At 33.8% G+C, this 22690-nt stretch overlaps 1 protein-coding gene across 25 annotated transcripts in view; it reads left to right on the forward strand.

The window, feature by feature from the left end:
• The window catches only part of DLG1 (discs large MAGUK scaffold protein 1), a 285790-nt gene that overhangs the window by 96652 nt on the left and 166448 nt on the right, over nucleotides 1-22690 (forward strand). For 20 of the 25 annotated variants that reach the window (XM_067738490.1, XM_067738497.1, XM_067738501.1 and 17 more), the window contains one exon: nucleotides 5975-6139. In XM_067738490.1, coding sequence (XP_067594591.1) covers nucleotides 5975-6139 — 165 coding nt within the window. Of the gene's footprint in view, nucleotides 1-5974; nucleotides 6140-15910; nucleotides 16277-22690 lie in introns of those variants that run through there. The other 5 variants (XM_067738513.1, XM_067738510.1, XM_067738511.1 and 2 more) reach the window with 2 other exon arrangements.

Here is a 22690-nt window from a genome sequence, read left to right on the forward strand (position 1 = left end):
TCAGTTCTGTTGGATATATACCTAGGAGTGGAATTGCTCAGTCATATGGTAACTCTTTTTACCTTTTGAGGAACTGCCAAACTGCTTTCTAGGGTGCCTGTACCATTTTACATTCCTTCCAGCACTGTTTGAGGATTCCTATGTCTTTACATCCTTACCAACATATGTTTTGCCCGTCTTTTTGATTATAGCCATCCTGGTAGCTGTGAAGTAATATCTCATTGTGGTTTTGATTTGCATTTTTGCAATGACTAATGATGTTGAACATCTTTTCATGTGCTTATTGGCCAATTGTGTATCATCTTTGGAGAAATGTCTGTGTAAATCCTTTGCCCATTTTAAAATTAGGTTGTCTTTTTATTGTTGAAGACTTTCTTATGTATTCTGGGTATTTATCAGATACTTACCTTATGTACTGTTTGTGAATAGCCTTATCAAATATATAATTTGCAAATATTTTCTCCCATTCTGTGGGTTATCTTTTTGCCTTTTTGATAATGTCCTTTGATGATCAAAATTTTTTTCATTTGTATGAAGGCAGATTTATGTTTTTTCCCCCCCACTTTGGTTGCTTATTGGCTAATACAAGGTCAAAAGATTTGCACTTATGTTTTCTTCTAAGACGTTTATAGTTTTAGCTCTTAATATTTAGGTGTTGATCCATTTTGAGAAAAGAGGTCTAATTTAACTCCTTTGCATCCAGATGTTTGAGCATCATTTGTTGAAAAGATGTTATTTTCTCATTAAGTTCTCTTGGCACTCATGTTGAAAATCAGTTGACCATAATCTAAGGATACATTTTTGGACTCTTAATTCTATTATTATATTGCTCTGTGTCTATCCTTATGCCAGTATGACAATCTTGATTCATGTAACTTTGAAGGAAGTTTTGAAATCGGGAAGTGTGAGTCCTCCATTTTCTTCTTCTGTTTCAAAACTGTTTCGACTATTCTGGGTCCTTTCCAGCTCTTTATGAGTATTAGGGTCAGCTTGTCAATTTCTGAAGAAAGCCAGATGGCATTTTGATCGGAATTGCATTGATTGATATATAAAAACCTCCTAATTGCTTTAGGAGGATGATAGGGAACCAGTTTTTTATCTGTCTTGAAAACTAGTAGATAAAATGACATGTTATTCATGTGTGAATCATACCAATAGGTAACCAAATAGTAAGTGAAGAGACTTACTCTTTTTATACATATATCTTTTAATAAATAAAAAGGAATAATAGAATTAGATTGTCATCACTTTGCAACCATCATTGAATGAATTGATTCAGGCATTGAGTATCAAGAGCTCCTAACATCACAAAAAGATGTAACCAAGACATTATGTGCTTCTTGATAGAAGAACATAGTACCATCTATAGTCTTGCCAAAGGATTGAACGTGAGACTGATCAAGCTATTACATTTAGCTGCCAATTTGCAGGAAGTACAGAAGCCAAGGGAGCACACTGAATGGTCCCATGAATATGAAGTGATTATACTGGGGACCCTACAGGTTAAATGCCTTGAGTTTCTCAGTAATTATAAGGAGTAAAAAGGGATCAGGGGGCAACATACATTAAAGATACATAAAAGACATAAAATTTTTAGTGATTTCTTTCTTTACTTTTCAGAATGAACCATTTCTTGTTTTAAATCTTTTCATACCCCCCAAATTGCATATGGATATGCTTCATGGATACGCTTCACATACACATATTGCGTGTGCATATAATGTTAATTCATACGTACACATATATAAATACACTATTGCTTTGTTTTAAAATGTTCAAGTTGTGTGTGTTAGCTTTGAAACATGCTTTCCTCATTCAGTAATTGTGTCTTCATCTTTTTCTGTTAGAATAAGTAGCTTTTTACCCAATTTAACTTCCACATAACATTTCCTAGGATGACTGTACCATAATTTTTTTAAAAAATCTATTGAAAGGCAGCTTGTTTCCAGTTTTTCTTTATTCCAGACTGTACTATAGGGAATATCCTTCCACATGTATCTCTCTTTAAAGTACATACTAAGTTGTGGAGTATCCTTAAAGTTTGAAAACATGGTATCAAGTTTCCTTCCTTATAGTGTATCTACTACTAAGGTATAAGAATACTTAAATTTTGCTTTCACTCAATTGAGCATATAACCTGTTAAGTTTTGTAAGTATGTCTATGTTAATTTCAGCCTTACTCAGGATAAAGTTAGTGAATTCTTTTCATTGGTTTTGAAAATAATTGAAGTCTACATGTAAAACCAGGTTTCTTATATCATGTTAAATTAACTGATGTTGATGTGGGCCTGATTGTTGTTTTCCATGTAATTGTACCATTTCACAGAAGGATGTTGTTTAAAAAGTGATGCTGGAAGTTGTGTAATAACTTTCAGCAAATTCATAGCTAAGTTTTTAAAAATATATTTTACAATGTACATGTTTGTCTATATACAACAAATATTTATGCTCCTCACTGATGCTATATCTTCTAAGATTAATTCCTAGAGGTGGAATTACTGGAGGAATAGAAACATTTTCAGGACTTTTGAAACATTTCGCCAGACTGCCCACCAGAAAAAGACCTCTGCCAGGAATGTGATGATTTATGCCCATTTCTCTGAATGTTGGCACTGTAATTCTTACTTACTAAAAAAGTTGAGCATGTTTTTCCTATAAGTTTACTGACCCATTTGTATGCCTTTTATGAGTATCCCTTTATTAATCTTTACTGACTCTTTTTTTCAATGATTTCTAAAAGCCAGCTTATAGTGGCTAATAATCGTGTTTATCGTTAGAAACATTTGTTTTCTATTGTACCTTTTTTGTGTCTTTTCATTATATGTGTGTTTAATTTGGGGGGGGTGTTGTATCTAAGTTTGTTTTGTTTTTGTGTATGTGCATACACATTCCCAGCCTGATTTGAGAAACATGCACTTTTATTTTCTCCCAGTTCCTATAATTAGGATTTCCTTTACTTTTATGTATGGTGTGAGGTAGATTTGGTTTTCTACGTGCGTGAGCATGCAAGAGAGAGAGAAAGAAACCAGTATTCTTTTATAGGTAAAAGAAAAATACTGTTATCTAGTAAATAATTTTCAATTAGAATTTGAAAAGGCTGACTTTTTTTTTTGGTACAAGTTAATTGAATAAGAAGACCAGACTTAATTAGCTGAACAACTTTGGCTTTTTATGTTGACTTCACTTAAACAGCTGTATCTTTAGAGACACAGTGTTCAGCTAACATTGGGTAAAAAATGGACAAATCAGTATTCAGGTTTCTTTTTCACCTAGCTTTGAAGTCTTATTTGTATTTATTTTTTTATTGTGGTAAAAATACACATAACATAAAATTTACCACCTTAACCATTTTTGAGTTTGCAGTTCAGTGGTATTAAATGCATCCACATTGTTGAGCAGCCATTACCACCATCCGTCCCCATAACGTTTAGTGTAGTAAAACTGAAATTCTGTGCCTATTGAACAGTAACTCAGAATTCTCTCCTCCCACCAGCCCATGATAGCCACCATTCTACTTTCTGTCTTTATGATTTTGACTACTCTAAGTACCTCATGTAAGTTCAATCATACAGTATTTGTCTTTTTGAGACTGGTTTACTTCACTTAGCGTACTGTCTGCAAGGTTCATCCATGTTGTAACATATAGCAGAATTTCCTTCCTTAAAGACTGAATAATATTCCATTTTGTGTGTGTGTGTGTGTGTGTGTGTGTGTGTGTATACACACATATATATACACCTCATTTTGCTTATCTATCTATCCATTGATAGATACTTGGGTTTCTTCCATGTTTTACCTACTGTGAATAATGCTACTATGAACACTGGTGTACAAATATTTCTTCAAGACCCTGCTTTCAGTTCTTTTGGGTATATGTCCAGAAGTGGAATTCTTGAATCATATGGTAATTGTATTTTCAATTTTTGAGGAACCACCATACCATTTTCTGCAATGGCTGGACTATTTTACATTCCCACCAATAGTGCACAAGTGTTCCAATTTCTCTACATCCTTACCAACACTTGTTTTCTGCTTTTTTTTTTTAACCAGTCTTTCTTTTCTTTAATAATTTTTTTATTGAAGTATAGTTGATTTACAGTGTTGTGTTAATTACTGCTATACAGCAAAGCAATTTAGTTATAAGTATATATGTATACATTCTTTTTTATTTATATTCTTTTCCATTATGGTTTATCATAGGATATTGAATATAGTTCTCTGTGTTATACAGTAGGTCCTTGGCTTTTTTTAATAGTAGCCATTCCAGTGGTTGTGAGGTGGTACCTCGAGTTTTGATTTGCATTTCTGTAATGATTAGTGATGTTGAGCATCTTTTCATGTGCTTACTGGCTATTTGTATATATTCTTTGGAGTTCTTTGCCCATTTTTGAATTGAGTTGTTTAGTTTTTTGTTGAATTTTAGGAATTTTCTGTATATTCTGGGTATTAATCCCTTATCAGATATGTGATTTGTAAATATTTTCTCCCATTCTGTGGGTTGCCTTTTTACTCTGTGATTAGAGTCATTTGATGCACAAAATTTTTCAATTTTTATGAAGTCAAATTTGTTCCTTCTTTTGTTACTTCTGCCTTTGGTGTCATATCCAAAAACTCATAGCCAAACACAATGTCTTAAAGCTTTTCCTCTAAGAGTTTTATTGTTTTAGGTCTTACATTTAAGTCCTTGATCCACCTTGAGTTAATTTTCGTATATGGTATTAGGTAAGGGTCCAACTTCATTCTTTTATGTGTGGATATCCAGTTTTTGCAGCACGATTTGTTGTAAAAGCTGTCTTTCCCTATTGAATGGTCTTGGCACCCTTGTGAAAAATAATTTTTGTATGTAAGGGTTTATTTCTGGACTCTCTCTTTCATTCTCTTGGTCTGTATGTCTGTCTTTATGCGAGTACCAAACTGTTTTGATTACTGTAGCTTTGTAGTAAGTTTTGAAATGAGAAAGAGTGAGTCCTTCAGCTTTGTTCTTTTTTTTCATGGTGATTTTGACTATTTGAATCCCTTGAGATCCAAATGAATTTTAGGATGGGTTTTTCTGTTTTGCAAAAAATGTCATTGGGATTTTGATAGGAATCGGATTAAATCTGTAAATTGCTTTAAGTAGTATTGACATCTTACCAATATTAAATCTTCAACCTATGAACATGGGATGTGTTTCCATTTATTTCTGTTGTCTTTAACTTTTTTTTTCAGCAGGTCTTTTCATTGCACAAGTCTTTCACCTTAATTATTGCACAAGTCTTTGTAGTTTTCATTGCACAAGTCTTTCACCTTATTTTTTTTGATGCTGTTGTAAATGGAACTGTTTTTGTAATTTTCAGGTTGTGTATAAAATGCAACTGTTTGTGTATAGAAATGCAACTGATTTTTGTGTGTCAGCTTTTGTAGGATACAAAGCAGTATATCATACTGCTTTGCTACATTCAGTAGTTCTAACAGCTTTTTTGCTGAGTGTTTATTGATATAAGACAGAGATAATATTACTTCCTTTCTAAGTGGATACCTTTTATTGTTTCTTCTTGCCTAATTGTTCTGGCTACGACTTCCGGTACCATGCTGAACAGAGGTGGTAAAACTGATCCAAATTAAACACAGTTTACATCCAAATTTTCCCCTGAAGTTGCAAGCCTTCAACAGACTCCAGAGTTCCAAAATTACATCAGACAGATTATGCCTCTGTAATTATTGTTTAGGTGGGGCAACAGATTCCTGGTGTTTCCTACTCTGCCATCTTTCCAGAGTCTGACTTATTTTTAATAACCAGATAAGTTTATTAAAATATTGGCATGACCTTAAAATGGAGAACCATTTCTCTCAGACTTTATGTATTAAACTGTAAAAGACACTTTTCATTTAGTTAAATATTATGATTTGGGTAGTTATGAAAATCATGATTTGGATTGAACACATGTTGCTTTTCAGAGCTTCCTCATATTTAATAATTTGCTGTACGTTACAGAAATACCGGTATCAGGATGAAGATACACCTCCTCAAGAGCACATTTCCCCACAAATCACTAATGAGGTGATAGGTCCGGAATTGGTTCATGTCTCAGAGAAGAACCTGTCAGAAATTGAAAATGTCCATGGATTTGTTTCTCACTCTCATATTTCACCAATAAAGGTAAGATAGTAACTTTATTTTGTTGCTATGAATTATTTATTACTTTTGTTACTAATGTAGCTCATGCTTAGAGAGAACTATTTTTTCATGTAGGATTTTCCCCCCTTGATGTTTCTGGTTTTGTAATTATAAGGAATTTCATAGTATTTGTTAGCATTCTAAAAACATTTTTAAAAATATATATTATAAATGAATTTTATTCAGTGATAACGATCTTTAAGCCTAAAAGTTCTCATGAAGGAAGTAACTATTATATTTCAAATACCCACATCAAAATATCTTTAAACTTTAAAAAAATATATTAGTAAGTACAGAAAAAGAGCATTAACAGTATCTTTGAAGTCCAGTGTGTGACTTTACCTGACCCCATCACCTTGTCTCTCCCCTCAGAAATAACCACAGTCCTGGTTTCACATATTTAGATTTCTAAACAATATATTGTTTCTTTTGCCTGTTTTGGTTTTTATATAATTGGCATTATACTGTGTCTACTCTCAACTTGCAGTTTTTGGTCAACATTATATGCCTGAGATTCATTATCTTCACTGCTCTAGAGTTTTCTATTTTATGAATATACTATAATTTACCTTACTTTTGATGGATGTTAAGTTATTTTTGGATTATTACTAGTATTAAAAATGCTGTTAAAATCGTAGGTTATGTATACACATCTTTGTGGATAACACCAGATTATTTTCAAAAGGTTCTATAATTTACATTTTCAGCAGCAGTATGTAACAGTTTTAATTGATCTATATTCTCATCAATATTTGGTATTGTTATTTTTGCCATTGTTTTGGGTTTGAAGTAGTATCTTACTGTGATTTTAATGTGCATTTCACTGTTTGATAATATTGATCATTCAGGTTTCCTATTCTGTGACATACCCTCTCAAGATTTTTTATCATTTTTGTAATGGGTTGTTCTTTTTACTGATTTGTGCAAGTTCTTTATATATTCCGGATACTAATCCTTTGTTAGTTGTATGTATCGTGTATAAGGATCATTTCTTACTTGTAAACCTTGAAGTGGGTTTTGTAATTCTCTTTGAGGGATGATTTCATATTACTGGTTAATTGTAATGGATTATATAGTACCAGTCAGATTTCAGTTAATAGTTTTTCTAGGTATTTGCCCATTTCATACTTACTTCGAAATATTCTCAACATCCTATTATTTTATGTTTAGGTGTAGCCCCTTTTTCATTCCTAGTATTGTTTATTTGTGCTTTTTATCCTCTTGATCCTTCTTGCCAAAGGATGATCAATTTCAAAGAACCATGTCTTTTAATAGAGAACAGACTGGTGGTTACCAAGGGCGAGGGGGTTGGCGGAGGGATGGAATGGGAGTTTGGGATTAGCAGATGTAAACTTTTATATATAGAATGGATAAACAACAAGGTCCCACTGTATAGCACAGAGAACTATATATCCTATGGTAAACCATAATGGAAAAGAGTATTAAAAATGTATATATATATAACTGAATCACTCTGCTGTACAGCAGTATTTAACACAACATTGTAAATCAACTATACTTAAGTAAATAAGAAAAAAAATGTCTAAAAAAAACTTCTCCTGTGCCCCTCCCCCATGTGCTGTCACCTCCATCCCCTCTCATACAGACATAAACATGAATATATACACGTTTATGCAATATGTAAATGTGTGGATAGCCTACATATCAATCAAAGATTGCGTTTGGCCAAGGCAATCTGATCTTACTTTGGGACGCTAAATGAGAGATACACAGGGGAAAAAAAATCAGTTGTCTATTAGTGACAGAGACAGTTTTCATTTTATCTTTTCCCCTTTCTCCTCTTATCATTATTATTTTATTTTCTTCTGCTTTCTTTGAGTTTATTCTGTTTGGGATTTTTCCCCTAGTTTCTCAAGTTGGTTACTTAACTGCATTATCAGCCTTTTCTAACGGTATTTGAATTTGTAAATTTTCCTTTAAATACACTTTAGCTGTAACCCACAGGTTTAATATGAAATGTTTATCATAATTCAAACTTTTTTTCTTACGTTCATTATTATTTTTTTCTTTGCCCCATGAGTTATTTAAAAGTATGTTTCTTAATTTTAAACATACGAGACATTTATTCCAACATGTCTTCTTTTAGATTTTATTTTCTCATCTCATTTTTCCTTCTTCTTAGCTTGGAAGCTGTTCTGTTTCTCTTCCTTTAATGGTTATCCTAGAAATTTTTTTTTTTTTTTAGAAATTCTAATATACATATTTCGCTTACAAAAATTTAGACTCAATATATATCTTTTACCCTCATTTTGAACAACATAAGAACCTTAGAACACTTGAATTCTAAGCACTCCCTCCTGCTTTATATGCTGTTCTTATCAGCCTATGCCTATTTTCTCTTGACTGAATTAATAAAACCTATTTCTTACTTCAGTCGAAAAACCTTCCCGGGTATGTATAATTCTTTTGTTTCTGATATTTTGAATTTTTGATGTTTATGATTGTTACAAATTATCCAAAGCCAATTTGCACACACCCAACTCCTCAGTCTTTTGGTGGTCGTTTGGTAGTTCTGTGTGTATGCAGATTCTGACACAGGCAGACATTTAAACAGACAGTGAGCCACATAACATATTGTATATAGCCTCTTTAAATGTGATGAAGCCTCAACTTTTTTTTGTTGCATAAAATGCTCACTCTAGGCAAATAAAACAATATTCCAGAGACCAAGATTTTGTTACCCAGAATTTCCAGACATCTTAGGTATTAAACCTTAAGGTGCCATCTCTAAGGGTATAAGCCTCTTCAGAGTCTTTCTTTCCCTTATGCAAGGGTGGATTGTGTCTAATTTAGCCAATCCATATAACTGAAATACAATGGATTTCACCAATGAAAGCCCACTTCATTCATTATGATAATTGGCAAACTTTTGGTGTTGATCAAAGATTAACATAACAAAAATCTTATAGCAGCCATTTACTTTTTAATTAAATGTTAGCTGACCAGTCTAGGAATGTTAATTCCTGATTAGGACAACTGACTGTCCATAGTAATGGTTCTCAGTTGTGGTGGGATATCGGAACCACCTAAAAAGGTTTTAAAATTTATATCTGAGTGCCATCTCACAGATTGTGATTTAATTGGTCTGGGGTATAGTCTGGCTTTGGAGAGTTTTACAGGTTCTCCAGGTGTTTCTAGGGGATAGCCACTGTTGAGAAGTAATGCACTAGAACCTAGCTTAATTGAACCACCATACACATATTTCTTTACTGTCTGTCTTGAAGTATTTTAAAGTAAATTTCTGACATCTCTTTATTTAATCCTCACTCTGCAGTGAGACTTAAGTGTTTCTAGTTATTGAGTGAGAAAGCATTATTACTTTTTGAAGATTCTCACTTGCTTCCTTAATTTGACTCTTTTTCCCTTGATTTTCTTACCATAAGAGAATTAAGTGAATTTTGCCTGATTCTTTTGGTATCTGCTTTAAAAATGCTCTTGTCCTTTGCATACAGTTAATTATTACATGTTAAAGGATTGTCTCCCATAGCATTTTTCCCCCCGAGGGCTTTTTAAAGACAAATTTGACGGAGGCTTATTTAAAGGAGTATGTTATTGAGATTAAAATATCCTTTTACTAACAGTTATAAAACACATCTTTTTCAGTTTATCTTTTCTGCAATTGACATACATCTTATAGCTGCTGGTGTTATACTATTGCCTTAGTGCAGTGGCAGTTTGAGTATTTGTATGCAAATCTTTGACAAATTTTGGTTAAGATCAAGAAAGTACTAGCCTCAAAGCATCTTAGTATACTGTGGTAATAATTCAGCTGGTCTCAGTGAAAAGCAGCTGGATCTATCCATCCTTACATGGCATTCTCTTGCTCCTTTTCATTTTGTTTTCTTTTATTAGATATTAACAGCATCAGTCTCTGAAACAGTTATAAATATAAGTTTCTGATGCAAATAGGTAGAGCAGTTGGGTATCATCATCGTATTCCCCCTTTGGCTTGGTGGCTCTCTGATTAGGATTTTCATTTCCAGTAGAAGAAATTATCTACTCCTTCATCTGTTTCTAAATCATACTTTACATCTTACTTTTTTAAATGTGAGTTTTTTCCTATTATAAACTTGTTTTACACATTTTCCCATGTTAAATTTTTTTAAAACTTGATACGTAACATTACATAGTATATTGGTACCTTAACTTGCTGAACACTTCTGGTCTTCGCTATTTGTTATTTCCATTTTTACTAGGTTTTGTAAAGAAGGCTGCAGTGAATCATCTTGGGGCATAAAAAGTATGTTTAGTTGTTTTCTTAGGATGGATTTCCAGAAGTCAAATTACTGGGTCAGAAATCTTGATAGGCTGGACTTTTGACAAACTATATTCTGATACAATTGTAATTTAAGAATTATTAAAGCTGCCCCATTTGGGGTATTTCTTCCTGCTTCTCCTATCTCATGCATAGATTAAAATTTGAGGAGTGAGCATAGGATTGGGGTAGTGTAATAGCAGAATGGTTAGGATTACTTTAACTTTCTGCTAGAGAACCAAATTTTTAAAAAATAACTTTGTTTTGACATAAGAAGGCAAGTTTTAATGTTTTTAAAATTTTTTCAAATAACTGCAAATGTTTTAGGAAGCTCAACAATGGAATATATGTTATTTAAAATATAAATAAGATTAGCAGTCTTTTTTTAGAAACAAAAAAGCTAATATAAGGAACTTTTCCACTTTTATAGTATTGTGGTTTGGAATGAAGCAAGTAACTGTTGTACTATACATAGAACTCAGTATATGAATTATTATTTTTGTAATTTGAAAAATTATCTTTGAATAGTAGCAGTTTGCTGAGTAGAATGTAAATTAGGCACTGCTTTGTTCTTCACAGTTCTTATAAAAGCTAATAGAAAAATAAGATTAATAGATGATTGCTTTAAAAATCAACATAATATTAGTTTTGTTTATCAAATAACATGCATTTAGCATTTATTAAACATCTATGTTAGTAAGTTTGTTAGGCTTCAGTGACTGGTATTTTTTATGGAGAGATAGTTATAACACAGTATGATGTAACATGAAAAAATAAAGAGAAGTTAAATTCTTGAAGTATTGTAAAAAAACAAAGTTGATATTTGGACAGGGTGTTGAAGGATTTATACAATATGCTAATTCAGAGGAGAAGGCAGTTACTGGAGAAAATAAGTACAGTAGGAGAGTGATAGTCTGAAGAGACTAAAAATGCAGAAAAGTTCATTATATTGTAGTTGATGTTTAGGATGGTTGTTAGGAAATGAGGACAAGGTGTGAAGGACCTTGATCCTGAGCTGATGAGTGGGCTTATGAAGGGTTTGCCACCATGAAACATGCTGTGAAATAATCTGTCAGGATCTTGTAGTGCTAGTGCTGATTCTCATTACTGAAGTAATGAATGAAATAAGATAGTGATTGAAAGTTACTTTATTCAGGCCTTAGCATAAAACGTAAAAGTAACTATGATTTGGATTTCCCTGGCATCCAGTGGTTAAGACTCCGTGCTTCCACTGCAGGGGGCACGGGTTTGATCCCTGGTCAGGGATCTAAGATTCTGTATGCCACGTGGCACAGCCAAAAAAAAAATAGTTTTTTAAAAAAGTAATTATGATTTAAGACTCTAAAAGGGAAAGTTTCTTGCCAGTGCTAGACAGTTTCAAGAAAGAAATTGGTGATATAATGGTGAAAAACTGTAATGTGGAAGAAAAGGACAGACACAGTGGGTAAATTCTTGTGGTATATGAAAATCTTTAAAAGTAAGCTTCAATTTTAAACAGTTCTAAATATAGTAGTATGGTACTAATAAGAACAGTGTCAAGATTCCTAAAACTGAAAATGATCTAAGAATTAGGAAAAATGGTCAGAACAGTAAATTGAACAAGTAAACAAAGCCTCAGCCTTTTTCAAAATAGATTTAAATCTAGATGAAATGACAAGGGTGACATGGCTTAGTGCGGGATATTGCAATGGTCATTGAATAAAAGAGTTCATATTTTGCTTTTGTCTTCAATGACGGAAAATTATGTTTAATATGTGCAAAGTAAATGTAGTTACAAGGGGCTTGAAATTGAAGACAGAACAGGGTATGTGAACAGATAATTATTATAAATAAGTGTATCTTCTAGCCTGGACACATTTTATCCACTAGTACTGAGAATACTATCAAATGAAATCACCAGCAGCAATCGGTAGTTTTTCAAATATTGTGAGAAATGGAGGTAGCTGAAGAATGGCTATAAGCAAACATATGCCTGTTGAACTAAATGCTACAGGAAGAGAATCTTTCCTATTTTGAGTGCATACTGAGTGCTTTGTTGAAGTCAACTTTGTTTTTACAGCTCTGGAATATATTAAAATACTTTTGAATTTTATCTTTTTTGGATGACCCTGGAGTACTAAGTTGAGCACACAGTTTGCATACAATTTGACCACTAGATGGCGCTCATACAGAAGCGATTTGTATATATATGATCACTTTTTTCTAGATAAATAACAAATCTATGTTATCAATCTTCTTAGTCTTGTCTTAGTACAGCTGCATGTTTTGAAATTTAATAGGCCGTATTATAAAGATAAAAAGGTAAGGAAAATGCTTGTTGCATTTACAGTACATTGGCTTTGTGGTTACTTAGTAATTTTTTTCCTAATATTTTAGAGTTTCAATATTGTTTTTCCTCTCATCCTTCAACCTTTTAAAAATTTTCACTAAAATTACTTAATCATTGCCTTTGTTACTATACCTGAAGAGTTCTGGGTTTATTTGCAAGTTTGGAAAAGGGTACAAATAATTGAGGGCCTATCCTATATAAATTTTTGAACTGTCTTTACTTCCATTTAATGTTATAAAATAAACATTTCTAACAGTAATAAATTTTTCATAATCATATTTAAAGTATGTAATCACTAAATGGATGTACTTAGTTTACTTATGCTTTCTCTTACTGTTTAGAGTTCTGCTATAGATAATATTATTATCATTCTGTGAAAAAGAAAAACTGTACAGAAAAAAGAATGTTAGGTGCAGAGTATTGCTCAGTGGTAGAGTAATTGACTGCAGAAAAAAAATGTCCATTCTTTATATATCATATTAAAATCTTAATAGTGTTCTTTTTGATGATTTAAACGTTGTATAGTATTTTTTAAAATTCACTATTTTAAATAGACTTTCCAGGTTCTATAATGAATTTAAATTTTGGTTTAACGGAATAGAGCTTATATTTCCAATATGTGACACGGGTATGGTTATTCTAAAGCAGAGATCAGTGAGGAGTTGGTTGCCTCTGCTTCCCAATCAAATCATATGAAACCAATTGTGATTTAGGTACATATATGGTTTTGTATGTGTGTATTGACTGTTGTGCAGTCGATGAGGTGATCCTAGATTTCCGTAGCTCAGGTAATGGGACATTTTCATAAAAAAGCCTTTCTCAAAACTCAAAGTTGTTTTCTTGATGTCAGTCGATTTGAATAGGAAATTTATATGTTGAGAAGTATTTCTTCTCTGTATTCGGGATATATGGGATGGAGCGTTCATCAACTTTCGATTGTTCCCAAGCTCTTTGGCTCTCTAGCATAAGAAATCATTGTATACGAATGCCTTATTGTTCCATCTGTGTTGGTACTGTTTGCAACTTGAGTAGGATATTTGCATTCAACATTCATTTTCAGTATCCTTATCCACGACTTCCCTGGTGGTCCAGTGGTTAAGAATCTGCCTTCCAGTGCAGGGGACGTGGGTTTGATCCCTGATTGGGGAACTAAGGTCCCACATGCCACAGGGCGACTAAGCCTGTGCACCACAACTACTGAGCCCATGCCCTCTGGAGCCCTCACGCGCTGGAGCCTGCATGCCGCAATTAGAGAGAAGCCTGCGCACTGCAACAAAGACCCAGTGCAGCCAAAATTTTTAAAATATCCTCATCCTTACAAATCCAGAGTAACAGAATCTGTATAAATTCTAAGGTTCCCCCTCCCACCCTGGCTTTCCATCATATACAGATCAAGACACATATTTCGGGGTCAAACCAATTACTAGAGCATTTGTATAAACCACACTAATCAGTTCTTTATTAAGTATCTGGTCCATAGTAAAATTTATTTTTAGGAGGTTTTATTTTTTTTCTTTTAGAGAGGATTCTTAGTTCTCTGTCTACCCTTAGTGTTTTCCTCTAGTCCCCTACCCCCAAATAGATAAGATCAATCTGTGTAGGGCCATAAAGCTGCCAGCTACTGTCTGTACAGTTCTTGGGAAGAAGCAAACTTTGCTATAATCTGTCACAAAACATCTTACTTCCAGAAGTCCCACATGACTCTCAACCCTTCTTGGGCATGTGTTTGTATCTTAGAGACGGAATCATAGAGACAGTGTTCGCATCTTTTCTTGCCAAATCAGGATTTGCAGTAGTCCTAGAGGTTGTAGTTTGCCAATGCTACTTTCCAATAGACTGCATTTAGTTGGTGCTGGTAAGCAAAAGCAAGCAAGATTTTGTTGGTCCTCATTCATGGCTGAGGTTGGGGATTATGATGTACTTATATCAACTTAAAAATTGAATTACTCAACTATTAGTAAGTTATCAAGTAGCATTTTTATTCATATATTGTTTTTAATGGCGAAATGTTGTTTTATATACTAATGTAGCATAGTATTAAGAGGACAGACTTAGGAATCTGTGGTTCTCAAACTTGAGGGTGCTTAAGAATCTCTTAGGGGGGCTTTTCAAAAATGAAAATTCCCAGATCTCCCTAACCCCTAAAAATTCTAATGGGAAGGGGATATCAGTCTGTATTTTTTTTAACCAGCACCCGAGGTGATTCTGAGGTGGACTACTGTGTTGAGAAACACAGACCTAGATATTAGATGTTAGAAAGTATCTATTTAGCAATCAAACAGTACTGTTTTTTGAACCAGAGTATTATTTTATGTCATGTTGGATAAAATATGTTTTACTGGCTATAAAACAAAAAATTTATGTTTAATTCTTTTGCATTTTTACAAATTCATAACTTGGTAATCTTAATGTTTATAACATATGAGAGAGATGATGCTGATAATAGCACTTTTTTATCACAAAAGTCCCAGAAGCCAAATACTTATTTAGCTAGTTATTCTGTTTCTTTCTTCAGACTCAGTTAATCAAAAAAACCAATATGTTAAATAAAATTATCAAGTTACATTCCAAATGGATTTCTCTCTGTCATTAGATCCTTAGAGTTTAATGTAGATAGTACCTTTTAAAACCTTAGTGCTATTTAATGTAAGTGCCTTCCTGATGTAGAAATTTATATGTGAATAGAAAGATTTCTTTAGTAAAATTGTTTTAAACAATCAGAACTGTTGGCAGAGAGAATCCTCTTGTATTTTTAAATTCAGTTCATATTTATAATTTATTTAAGCAGCGAAGATGCCATTGGATTTTACTTCAGACTGTGATTGAAACTTGGTAATCCAGGGTTTCTCCACCCAGTGCATTAAATCAGGCAGCCCCAAAGGGTCTTGGTAGTCCAGTGTTTATAACATCCTTCTTTACCTGCTAATCGACCTCACTTCCTGGATTTCAGTCCGTCTAGTTATCAGCTAACAAAAGAACAGCTTTTCCTGCAGACGCTGGTGAAAAAATAATCATGAGAAAGAAAACCACCTTATGTCGTCTTTTTTGTCTAGAAATATAAACTCAGCCATCATACAGCTAACAGGTACAGAGGGAAGATACAAGCTCTTTCATGGGAAGAAATTACAGAGAAAATGAGCATCATTTCTCAAGGTTTTTATTTTCCCTGATCTACAAGTGATGCTGCTGTAATTCTAGCTGCAGTTTTTACCGATCATTCACCACTCAGCAGCTGGTAGAGAAGTAAGACTGCTTGGCAACCACCTGCAGGGCTGCAGAGATGAATTACATTTTCGGGAACAACACACTTCTGTACTCTCGCGCCAGTCGAGGAGGCAATACTAGCTCTAGCCATGGCTCAGTAGGCCCAAAGCAGAAACACTGGGCGAAAAAGGGCTCATCAGATGAACTGCAAGCTGAGCCAGAACCTTCACGCTGGCAGCAGATAGTTGCATTTTTCACTCGAAGACACAGCTTTATTGACTGCATCTCGGTAGCCACCAGCTCCACCCAGGTAACATACCACTTGTTGAAATTATTTTCGGTTCATGTTGCTTTGCAAAAATGTATTAGTATAGATTTCTTATTATTAAAACACAGTCTTATGCCCTGAAACCTTGGATACGCAGAAATGTATGTTTTCAGTCCATCTATGCAGGTCTTTAGCGTGAAAGGGGAAACAAAAATATTTTCCCTTTTGCTCTTATGTAATGCCAAACAAAACAGTCTCAGATTCTGTTGAATGACTTCTCTAAAAATATAAAGCCATTCATACATAAATTAAAATGTAAATTAATAATGCTTGTCTCCTTATTTTCAGATTGTGTTAAACGCTATAAAGTATGATGTTTGACCAAAGAAAATACCTGTTTGTATAGCTTTTATATGTCATTAGATAACCTCAGGAGGTTGTTATAGTAAAGAAACAGAAGATAATTTGAAATATTTTTATTTTCTAGTGTTTTGAGTATAGATTAAACTGAATACAGTTGGCTATTGTATATACTAATATCTTAAAATTATTACATTATGGTTTATTCAAGGGATTTAATGAATCCTTCCATTTCTATAAATATATTATCTAGGGTTAATTGGAAAGCAGTAAACTTGTGTAATTACATGATTATAGGAATATTTTATCAAATATTCAATTGACAGTGTAAAGAGCTGAGCAAATACTAAAAGTCCTCAAATTTAAAAAAAAAATCACATAAAACCACTTCTTTTTGAGGAGTGAGTATTAAAAATATAAGGAAAATATAAAGTTAATCATAATTTGAGTGAAATGCCTATTATTTGGTATTCAAGGAGGGTTGGGGGAATATTTTCATTTTAAAACATGTTTTTAATAGATATTCAACTTCAGTAAAAATGAAAGCATAAAAATCAGTCTAATTTAATAAACAAGGTGAGAATGCTTTTGTCCTTTAAATTTAAATATATACACATACCTTAGGGCCTTTTAAAAATAAATTCCTTTAAAACCATCTTTTTTTTTTTTTTTTTTTTAGTAATTAGAAGCAGCACAGTAAGTATAAAGTAACTGTCGACAGCTTCTTCTTGTTTTTGGTTACTAGAATTTTCTTTCAATAGTTTTTATTTTTAAGTAATGTCATATTTCTTAAGTAAAAATATTCTTGTTTTTTCTTAGATGTTTGAGAGGAATGGAATTACTGGGCTAGGGAGAGTCATTAATAGTTTTTATGTAGGCAGTGAGATTACTTATAATCAAAACTTACTCAGAGGCAACGATTGATTTAACTCTTAGATTGAATACTGCCCCAAGAATTTAACTAACTTGATTTTGACTACAATTACATATACCAAAAAGGGACACAGAGACTAAAGCTTAGCATTGTTATTCATTCTATGTTAGTATTAAGTGATATTTTTCCATTGTCAATAAGAAAGATCTGTTAAAAACTTCAAATACACACAACTATATGTATATACACAAACACAACCAATGATATATAATTCATCTTGTAAAAGGCATACAAATGAAAGACAAGCAAAATAGTTTACATATAAAACTACTGAAACTATGGAATTACATTATAGTTACTTAGGAGTTGGGCCAAAAAGTTGCTATTGTATTGCACTAAAATAGCCACAATTTTAATAAAAACTCTATTTTCAATTGATCCTACAAAGCCATTTAAAATTTTATCTTCCTCCCGTTTGGTTCAGATCACTTGTGTATACTGAAAAATTACTATTTTTCTTTCTTTCTGCCCTCTTTCTGTTACTTATTTTGTCTTTTTCATTATCTTTGTATTTCATATCTATAAATGTAGACTTTAGGTCAGAGTTTTAGCTTATATTTCCCCAGCTCTGGAGAACCAACATCATTTTGCATTCTATGTTATTTTTCTCACTAATGAGTTGGATATTTTATATATCCAAGTCTTTTGTTGTAACTCACTGGAATTCATTTTACAGGATCAAATATAATAGGACTGAGAAAGAATGTTAGGCGTATTTAAATTTTAGTTGATGCTAGGATACATTTTTCTGTTTCATTTACTGACTCATGGCTAGCAGTTTTATTTTGTAACATAAGAGGATTTTTATATTGTTAAAAACAAAGTAGATTAATGAAATTTTAGTTTATTGAGCATATGCTATATACCTATGAATATATATGTATGATAGTGTTTTGTTCTGTCAATGATAAATGGCAAAAGTGATTACCAGGTCTCCTGTTTCACTATTGTCAGAAATATTCTTTTCTAAGATTGGATAGCAAGATTAACTTTGAATCTAATTCCTTATAACTATGATGCATGGTACTTTTAGCAGTTTGGAGAGTTGTTATTAAATGCAGTTTTAGTAATTTGAAAGTCATTATATGATTTCATATCCCACCAAATAGCCTCTATAAATAAAAAATAAAATGTACTTTACAGATTCACTTAAATTGCTCATCTGTTTAAGATATTTGTGTTCACAACTAAGATTTTGTGTCAGATTCTACTGTAATATGTGGAACTTAGTAGGAAGTCATTAATATTTTTAAATGTTAGGGAAGCCAAGTGGTTATAAATTTCTGCAGGACCCCAGCTTCTAGGATGGGACTTGCCATGTAGTTGGTGCTCAGTAAATGTTTATGGAATTGATTGATTAATTACCATTTCAGTCACCTGAAACCTTGTTAGCTCATGGCCTTCCGAAATAATGGCACCTAACCTGAAACCTCTTGGGTACCTATATTTATTGGATTCACTCTATTGCCGTCATACGTGCCTTTGATTCTTCACAGTAGCCCATCTCTTCCTCCACTTCCCTTTTCTTCCCCTCCATTCTTCAGATTTTCTTCAAGCTGCACAAACCCCCCATGTACCTGATTTCCTCACCCCTTTGAATCTTTACCCATGATGATAACCATACAGCTTAAAGACTATGTCTAATTTTTGTCATTTGGCTGTATCCCAAAAGTTTACAATGTGAGGTTTTATTGTTTGTTTTTACTGTTAAACTAAGATGAGTTTCTTGTGAATTATTTTACTTTGGTGTAAGGTTTTCTATTTTGAGCTTCATACTACTTATGTTCTTAATTTTGAATAGTCATTATAATATAGAAAACGTGGGCTACTCATTGTCAAGCCCTCCTCAGTTCCTCACTTCAGCCTTCTTCCTGTTCTTGTATTTATGATCCTTTGATGCCAATCTGCCCTGTCCTGTTTAGTGATGCAGCTCTGTTAAATCCAAGACCAATTTTTATATTCAACAGGGCTTTAAAAAACTCTAGCACAATACTTCTAGACTTTGCTACTTGATTATCTCCTAAGTAAAAGCTTTTATCTACTTGGTGATGTCAATGTTTATTAATGAAAATAGTAGTCATATATAAACTTTGAACAGCTGTAATGTGGTAGGTCACTTCGGATGTATATTTGGCAATTGTTCCCATGTTTTGGATTACTTCAAAATCCCTATTGTGGGTCATTATAAATATTCAAATAGAATTTCCACCCTCCCCCAGATAATTGACGTGCCAAATTAAGCTGAAAACAGCAAAATTCTCTTCCTAGGAGTGAATGGAACAGGCATAATGACTTATAATTGAAGCAGAACAATAAAATTTTAACAAGAGTGAATATTAGCCACATGAATTGAATAATATGCTTTTTAGAGGAAGAAACTCTGTCCTAAATTAAAATACAGGAAAACGCTGTTCAGATAGATGCCCACTGTTCAGATACCAGAAAAATAAATAGGCTAATTTGTATGAAAAGAATATGATTTGTCCTAAACAGGTACATTCTGGAGTAGAAAGGATTTAATTTTTAGAGCTATGCATTGGTTATATTGTCCCCAAATGAAGATAATAGCATCAACTTCATTGAGTTAATTGTATTAAATGATTAAATGCATGTAACACTTAGAAGAGTGCCTGGAAGCTATTATTATTATTGTTATTTTATTTTTATATTGCTTAATTTTAATAGTCTTCAACAAATTCAAATTAGATAATTAGGAATTACAGTATCTAGGATGGTGCAGTTCATTCAGACATTCAGTAAATAGTGTTGACTGAATAAGTTCCTGTGAGTGCAGGCTGTACAGTTTTTAAAGAACCACATATCTCAACACCTTCAATTGCAGGATATAAAGGAGGAACCCCAAAGAGCACTTCAAATTCTTGGTGAGACACCAATTTCCTGACCTTGCTTTCCCGCCCAACACCCCTTCTGCAAATGCTAAACCAGTCACAAGCAGACAACTAAATTTAACTGATTATCCACCTTTTACCAAGCATACCATCAGGACATCTTAATCACTAAAAAAAGTTGAAGCCTTGGGGCTTCCCAGGTGGCGCAGTGGTTGAGAGTCCGCCTGCCGATGCAGGGGACACGGGTTCGTGCCCCAGTCTGGGAAGATCCCACATGCCACGGAACAGCTGGGCCCATGAGCCATGGCCGCTGAGCCTGCGCGTCCGGAGCCTGTGCTCCGCAACGGGAGAGGCCACAGCAGTGAGAGGCCCACGTACCGCAAAAAAAAAAAAAAAAAAAAAGTTGAAGCCTTTCAGATCACCTTCACTTAATTTCCTTATCTCTGTTTGACTCTGGTATATCTCCAGTATGTTTTAAACTCCCATTTATCTGTGACCTCCCAATTTCTTTCACTCTGCCCTTTGGAACTCCCAGTTCGTGATCAGCAAAATTTCCTTTTTCCTCAAACTCTTCTGTGATGGTTCATCTCACCTTTTTTTCTCTCATAGAAAACTGGTGTTCCCCCGAGAGTACTGTTTTTTCTTTACCCCTCACAAAAAGTGGAATTTTTATCTGTCACGTCCCATGTACCTTGGGACCAACAAGTGGAGTTGATGTCTTCCTTGCTTATCATTGGTATTTATGGATGATTGTACCTCCTCCCTTTTAAAAATGTATATATCATCAGACAGTATTTTCTACTTCCCCTCCTTGTCTAGTCATCTGCATCTTTCACAATCACTCCTACTCATTGATGATTTGAACTGTCTTTTCTCTGTCCACTATTCATGTAATCATTCTTAGTGATTTTCAGTATCCTGGTATGATCCTTCCAAAATCTTGACTTCTCAGTTCTTTGATATCCTTGCCTCTAGGAGTCTTTATTTTTTCTTTCACTTGAGTGACCTGCTGAAATGGTTATATTCAAGACCTCATTACCATTGACTGAACCACTTACAAAATCTCAGCTGCAAGCATTTCAAACTGACTAGCACTTCCTTTCTTTTCAGCTCACCTCCCCTACAACAATTTTTTTTTTACCCTTTAAAGACTTCCAGCCCAACTTTTTATTATCTATCATTTCTTTCATGCTCTCACTTCCCTCCTTGCTTTGCTCACATTCCTTGGTCCATGACTATAAACACTGCCTTTCATAATCTTAACTCTCTTGCTCCTCTGTCACTTCATTGGTAAGATCTAACCTTGGTTAATTGCAACTCTGCCTCCTCCACATCAGCTCCAAAGCTGCCCATTAAACTTCCAATACCTGTTTCCTGGCCCTCATTCTCAATTGATGGTCTTATTCTGTATTCCATCCTGTTAAAATAAATGATCCACTTGTGTTCTTAAATCTCACCTTTCACTTCTGTACTAGATCTTCATTTTTGACTGTTCAGGGACTTGTGAAATTCTCCCTCCTCTTCATTGCATTGTCCGTCTTTCCCTCCATACTGGATTATTCCGATCAGCGTACATACCCGCTAAAATACCTTTCATTAAAACAACCAGCCAGAACCCCTCTAGGAGTAGACTGTCAGATCCAGTGATCAGTTCTCAATCTTTATTTTACTCGACCCCACAACAGCTTTTTACACAACTAACTGCTCTCTCCTTTAAATTCTCCTTTGACTCTTGAACACCATTCTCCTGATACTCTCCCTACCTCAGTTTCCTTTGCAGTATCCTCCTCCTCTTCTTACCACTAATAGTTAGAGTAACTCAGGGCATTAGTCCTTGAACTTCTCTCTTTTTATACTCATATTTCAGATGATCTCATCCAGGTGCCTTTAAATACATCAGTACTCATATCTTCAGTCCAGAGCTATTCCCCGTACACTAGACTTGTGTGTCTGGCTTTCCTACTCAGTATCTCCACTTGGATTAAGTATCTGAAAGTTAACATGTCAAAAACAGAGTTTCTAATTTTATTGTTCTCCCCCATCTTCATTCAGTGTACCAGTCACTGAGATGTTGAATATGAAAACCCTTGGAATAATCTTCTGTTCTTTTTCCCTTTGCTCCACATGCAACTTAATAGCAAATTCTGAGGGCTCTGTGTTTAGAATATATTATGATCTAACCACTTTTCACCACTTCTACAACTACTAATTCAAATTATTTAATTTGTTGCCTGAACTATAGCAGTAGATATCTATCTGGTCTCCCTAGCTCCATTCTTTACTCTCACCAGTCTGTTCTTCACCCAGCAGCCA

This window comes from Pseudorca crassidens, chromosome 5 (genome assembly GCF_039906515.1).
Source record: "Pseudorca crassidens isolate mPseCra1 chromosome 5, mPseCra1.hap1, whole genome shotgun sequence".
NCBI lineage: Eukaryota > Metazoa > Chordata > Mammalia > Artiodactyla > Delphinidae > Pseudorca > Pseudorca crassidens.